At 19.4% G+C, this 6,621-nt stretch overlaps 1 protein-coding gene across 1 annotated transcript; it reads left to right on the top strand.

Annotated features, from left to right (window-relative positions):
- Window positions 1-1,304: 1,304 nt before the first annotated feature.
- On the top strand, window positions 1,305-6,098 carry PGAL8A_00372700 (serine/threonine protein kinase, putative; the record flags this gene model as incomplete). The annotated part of the gene is made up of 1 exon (XM_028672790.1): window positions 1,305-6,098. The coding sequence occupies one exon, from the start codon at window positions 1,305-1,307 to the stop codon at window positions 6,096-6,098; it is 4,794 nt and encodes a 1,597-aa protein (XP_028529307.1).
- Between the last annotated feature and the right edge of the window lie 523 nt (window positions 6,099-6,621).

Raw genomic sequence — 6,621 nt, 5'->3', positions numbered from 1 at the left:
TTTTTTTTTTTTAATTTGGTTTTTTTTTCCTTTAATAGTACAAACGTTTGTTCTTAAATAATATAATCTAAAAAAAAAGAGAGAGGAAAAAATTTGAGCTACGGAAATAAAAAAAAATAATAAAAAACAGAATAAATTTCTTAATTTTAATCACACAAAGAAATCAATTTTTTGTTGTATTTTCTTTTTTTTTTTTTACATATATTTTCATATGAGTAGACAGGAATTAATCTTTACAAATGAATTTTTATTTAATATGTATAAATATAAGTTAATTTCATAATTATAAAAAAAAAAAAAAAAAAAAAAAAAAAAAAAAAAACGAAAATTAAAAATTATTAATTATTATTTAAAATAAACATTTATTTGTTTTAATATATTTTTTATGTCTATATATTTATAATAGTTTTTATTAAAGTCTTTTTTGCTTTTATTATGCAGATGTAATATATAAATATGCATCAATTGTATCGTTGTCAACAACTTTTTATTCGTTTTGTCTATATTTATAATTTTTGTCATTAATTTAACTTTTAACATGATTTGTTTCTAATATTTATTTTATTTTTAATTTTTTTTTCTTTTTTTTTTCACAATTATCCACTATATAAAAATGTGTCAATTGTATCCTCATCAATAACTTTTTGTATAAACTTATATAAATTTGTTACATTATCAATATTTTAATTTTTAATTTTGTTTATAGTTTTCATTTTAATTTTATTATTACTATATTTCTTTTTCATGTTTGATGTTATTATTAATTTGATTAATATATTTATTGATTCTATTTTATTTTGTGTATTCGTAGAAAAAAAAAAAAAAAAAAATTATTGTAGAAACTAATGCAAGTAATTAAGTTGTATAAAATAAAAAAAAAAATTAAATAAAATTATTACAGTAATTTACAACTTTAGAATAACACCCCACAAAAATATATTGATAAAGAGAACAGAAAACCTCATTTGAAAGGACTAAATTATTTTATAGTATTGGAAATAATTTTATGAATATTACAAAAATAATTTGATTAAATGATAATTAATAAAAAATAGACAATAAGAATTTGAATATATAGAAGAAAAATAAAATAAAATAAAATAAAATAATCAAATTGAAAGAACAGTTATTCTAATAATAAATATATATAATTTTAAATATATATAACATAGAAAAATACGATTAGAAATATACACATATTACTGAAAATATAATTCAATTAAAAAATTTATAATACTGGATCATAGGATAACCATTTATAATAATAGGAAGATAGATAAATTTAAAAAAAAAAAAAAAAAAATATGGATTTTACAAATAACAAAAAAAGTATTAAAACAGTAAATAATAACTCTAAAGATAATAATGAATTAGTTGAAAAAATTTATAAAAGAAATTATATGAACAGTAAGAAAAATGAAGAAATTAAAATTGGATCTAATTTATCTACTAATAACGATATTTTTCAATTACAAAATGTACTACATAATCAAATAAGAATAGTTAGAACAAATGATAGCTGTTTTAAAGATTATATAGTCTTAAATAATTTAGGGAAAGGAACTTATGCACAGGTGTGGAAAGTAAAACATAAAGTAACAAACGAAATTTTTGCAGCTAAATTACTACAGCCAAATCAATTTCCAAAAGAATCTTTTAATAGAATTGTTGAAATGTTTACTAAAGAAATAATTAATTTATCTATATGCCAATGCCCAGGTGTAATTAAGTTACACAAAGTTATAGGAGGGAAAGAAGGATGGATACTTATTCAAGATTATGCAAATGATGGTACATTATGGAAAGAGAATTTATCAAGTAATATGAGTGAAGCATTTCTATATTTTATTCAATTGATGCAAGGAATGTGGTATATTCAAGATATGAATATTGTCCATAGAGACTTAAAACCTACCAATATTTTAAGATATGATAATAAGCGAATTGTGATAGCTGATTTTGGATGGTCAGAACATATAGATTCCTGTAATTTACATCCATCTGAATGGCCAGGGACGTTAGAAATAAACCCACCTGAAGTATTAAGAAATACAGGACCTATGACAGAAAAAATTGATAATTACGCTCTTGGTATGAATATGATTTTATTTATATCTGGTAGATTTGTATGCAGGCAGAAAGGCATAGAATGTTCCAAAGTTGCACAAACCATTTTAAAAACTGTTCATAATTTAAGACATTCTAAACCACCTAGTAGATTTAGAGAAAATTTGAAAGCGTGGGATTTATTTGTAAAATTGACTTCATCAAATCCAAATGAACGATTGAGTTTACAAAATGTTTTAGACCATCCATGGGTTACCGAAATGTTAAATAATTTTAGCTTACAAAATTCAAAATTTTTATGGCATGATAAAGTTAAAAGTAGATGGATATATTTATTATCAAATAACTGGAATTTTTTCAAAAATATTTCTTCTATATCCAATAGTAAAATAAATAAATACAGTGAATTAGAAAATGCAGATAATTTTACATCTAAGATTGGCAACAAAGCAACTGTTATTATAAACGGTGATACTCAAAAAGAAAAAAATAAATATTCTCATTCTTGTCTCAAAAATGATTATGAAATTCTTTTTTATATGATGAAAAACAATTTTAAAAGCAGATATAATTGTTGTTCTGTCAAGAAAAATGATAATAATAACTATAAAAATAATGGAAATAAAATTAGGAATAACAAAGAAAATAAAAATAATACCAAATATAATACTAAAAAAAAAAGTAATTCGAATAGTGATTTAGATGAATCTAGTCACACTGAAAATGAAAAAAATGAAACTTTCATAAATAAATTTGCAAATAAAAAAGAGAATTTTATAAAAAATAATGAAGACCTTGTGAAAAATAAAAGTAATATTATTATAGATGAAAATAATAATACTATATGTCAAGATAAAAATTTTTTAAACAATAACAAAAATGCTTTTTTATTTAATAAGAAAGAATTTAAAAATAACATTTCATGTGAAATAGATACTCAAAAAAATAATGATGTCAGTAGAGAAGATGAAAAAGGTGAAGAAGAAGAGGAAGAAGAAGAAGAAGAAGAAGATGAGGATGAAGAAGAGGATGAGGATGAAGATGAAGAAGAAGATGAGGATGAGGATGAAGAAGATGAGGATGAAGAAGAGGAAGATGACGAGGATGAAGAGGAAGAAGATGAAGAAGATGATGGTGACGATATTAACAATGAAGAAGATAATGATAAAGATGATACATTATATAATAATAATAATATTATGCATATGAAAAATAACAAAAAAAGCAATAATAAGAAAAATGATATAATTCAAAATATTCAAAATAAATGCTACAGTAACAGTGAAGTAGATGATTTTATGAACTACAATAATAAAAAAAATTATTATTTTAATGATATAGAAAATATAAAAAATTTATTAAAAAATAATTTAAATAATCAAAATATTAAAAAGGGGGCTAATAATAATAGTGATGACTGTATTTTTCCAAAAGATGACATAAATATTTCTATTGACAACAATGAAGAGGAAAATAACTTAAATGAAGGCACATCTAAATTATTAAATAAAGAAAAAAAAAAAAAAAAAACGGAAATATCAATGGATCAGTCAAAGAGAAATTACTCTAGTAAAATAGACGATACATTTATTAATTTTGTTGGAACAAAAAATTTGAATATATCTAAGGATTTAATGAAAAATGATTTGTTAGAAAAAATTAATAAAATAAATGAAGAAAGATTATTTGATTACAACTTATTAATAAATGAAAAATCAAAAATAAATTTACAAGACACAAAGAAAGAAAACAAATGGAAACAAAAAGAGGATTTATTGATAACAGAAAATGAAGATGAAGATTATATAAAAATATATACCAAAAATATGAATGTGAACAGATCAATAAAAAATAGAAGATTTACTAAAAAGAAGGATTCTTTCTCGGAAGAAATTCATTCTTTGCTTGAAAACTCAAAGGAATTAAAGAAAAAATTAAAAAAAAATTTAAACAATCTCTATGAGATTAGCTTGGGTCAAAAAAATAGTAATAACATGTGTATTTACAATGATCATGATGATAATAGCCAATTTAGCTGTATATGTGAAAATCAAAGTTTTGGTAATGAAAAAAAAAATAGTAACAAATTTCAAATAAATATTAATAATATGAATAGTGAAAGAGATTTTAAAGGTAGCTTAGAAAATCTAGACATTAGCTTAAAGGAAAAAGTAGAAGTATTCAATAGAAAAAAAATAGATTTAAGTACTGATAATTTGTTTCCTTATCAGAAAGATCTAGAAAATAATGAAGTAAAAAAAGTGGATGATGAAAAGTTTGGGACCAATTTTAATAAAGAAAATATATCAAAAAAAAAAAAAATAAATAATTCTATATTTTTTGATACAACAATGGATAAAAGTGTTAATAATCTAGAAATAATAAATGCAGTTGATTCAATTAGTACAAATAAAAATGAAGAAATACTTAATTCTATTAAACAGAAAAATTATACTAATAAATATGAAAATATTTCTAAAAATCTTATTGATAATAGCTTTAAAAAAAATAGTAATAAAAATTATGCTAAATATATGGAGAACTTAGATAATAATGAAAAATTAAATAATATAGAAATATTGCCAAAAATGAGCACGAAAAATTTTTTAATTAATAACAAAATAGACATAAAATTAAAAATGAACGATAAATCTTTAATAAATAACAATGAAAATGTATTCAATTATGAGAAATTAGCAACCAACAAAGAAATAAATAATGTAATTAACGATTGTACTAGCATAAGTCTTAAAAATAAAGAAGTTAATAATATAATCAACGATATGGATAAAAATACAGAAAAAAACCATAGTAATAAATATACAAGTGGCAGTAATAATTTCCTATCTATAACAAAAAAAAAATCACAAGATGAAAATTACATAAATGATCATATAGAGGTGAATCTTAATGATCATTTTAATAAAAAAAATAGAAGCTACAGAAATAATGATAAAAAGGATTTAATTTCAATATCAATAAAAAAAAATGATACTTCAAAGAATTTTATTGGTTTATCTAATAAGAGCAACAAAAGTCATAGTTCAGATAACAAGATATCAAATTATTTAAATAGTAGTAATGTAAGTTCAGATGCTAATGATATTATTATAAATAATTTTGTCAATAATACAAAAGATAAAAATTCAGTTAAAAGTTTTAATGAAATTGAAAATGACAGTATGATTCATAATAAAAAACAAAATTTATTTTTAAAAAATAAAAATCATTTAAAAAATGATTCATCTATAACAAATTCATTGAAATCAAGTGAAGTGAAAGATTTTAGTGATGTAAAGGAAAATTATTTTTCTTATAAAATTAATATAAATAATGATGATAATAATAATAATAATAATGGTAAAACAAGTTTTATGAAACTATTAAAAACGTTTGATAATAATAATAATAAAATAATAAAAGAAAAAAATTTAATAAAATTTGCCAATCCTTTCATAAATAAGTCTAAGGAAGATAGGAAAGAAAATTATGAAGAAAAATTATTGGAAGAACATATTAAAAATGAGAATTTATCACAAAGTAAAAAATTATATAAATTAATAAATCAAGAAAAAAATGAGAAAAATTTAATGCATCATAAACTAACTAATAATGTAAATGATCATAATGTCATATTAAATTTTAAAGATGGATCAAAACTATTTGATGAATTAAAAAATAATGATATTATTACTCACACATATACAGAAAATAATGATAATAATAATAGTAATTATAACAAATCACATATATATCATTATATGAATAATCACATAAATAATATAAGTAATTATACAAAATCATCTATTTGTTTTGATGAAAGTATTAAAGAAAATTTTACAAAAACATCCAGTTCCTCTACATTTGATTATAGCGATTTTGATTTACATTATTCCTCAAATAAGGATATTGTTGATTCATTTAATACTGAATATAAATTAACTCCTAGAGAAAAATATATTTTACAAAAGAAAAAAAATCATGAAAAAATAATATTCAATCAGAAAAATACAAAATGCCAAATAAATTAATTTTCTAAATATGAAATAAAAAAAGACAAGATGAAGTTTTATTTAATAAATTTTTATAAATATTTTTATACAACTATCATAATTAAGCATTTAATTACTTATTACTTTTCTTTTTTTTTTTTTTTTTTTTTACATATAGAATATTCTATTTAAACTTTTTATGTTATTCAATAAATATTTGATATTATTTTAAATATAAATAAAAAAATGGAATTATTTATTTATACATTCATCTAAGTATATATATATATATATGTATGTATATATATGAGTTAAATGTATAAAAAATTAACTAAAAAATATAGCATATAATTAGAGAAGTAAAAAGAAAAGTAAAAAAAAGTGTATTTTTTTTATTTATTTTTTGTGTTTTTATTTGTTCTTTTTTTCAATATATTTACTCATTAATTATATATATACAAAATAAGAAAAATAAAATATATATTTTTTTATATATATTATTAATTTATCCTTATAGCAATTTTTTTTTTTTTTTTTTTTTTTTTTTTTTTTTTTTCTTTTT

This window comes from Plasmodium gallinaceum (assembly GCF_900005855.1).
Source record: "Plasmodium gallinaceum strain 8A genome assembly, contig: PGAL8A_v1_98, whole genome shotgun sequence".
Lineage (NCBI taxonomy): Eukaryota > Apicomplexa > Aconoidasida > Haemosporida > Plasmodiidae > Plasmodium > Plasmodium gallinaceum.
Note: the sequence above shows the minus strand (reverse complement) of the source record. Positions and strands in the feature narration are given on the sequence as shown.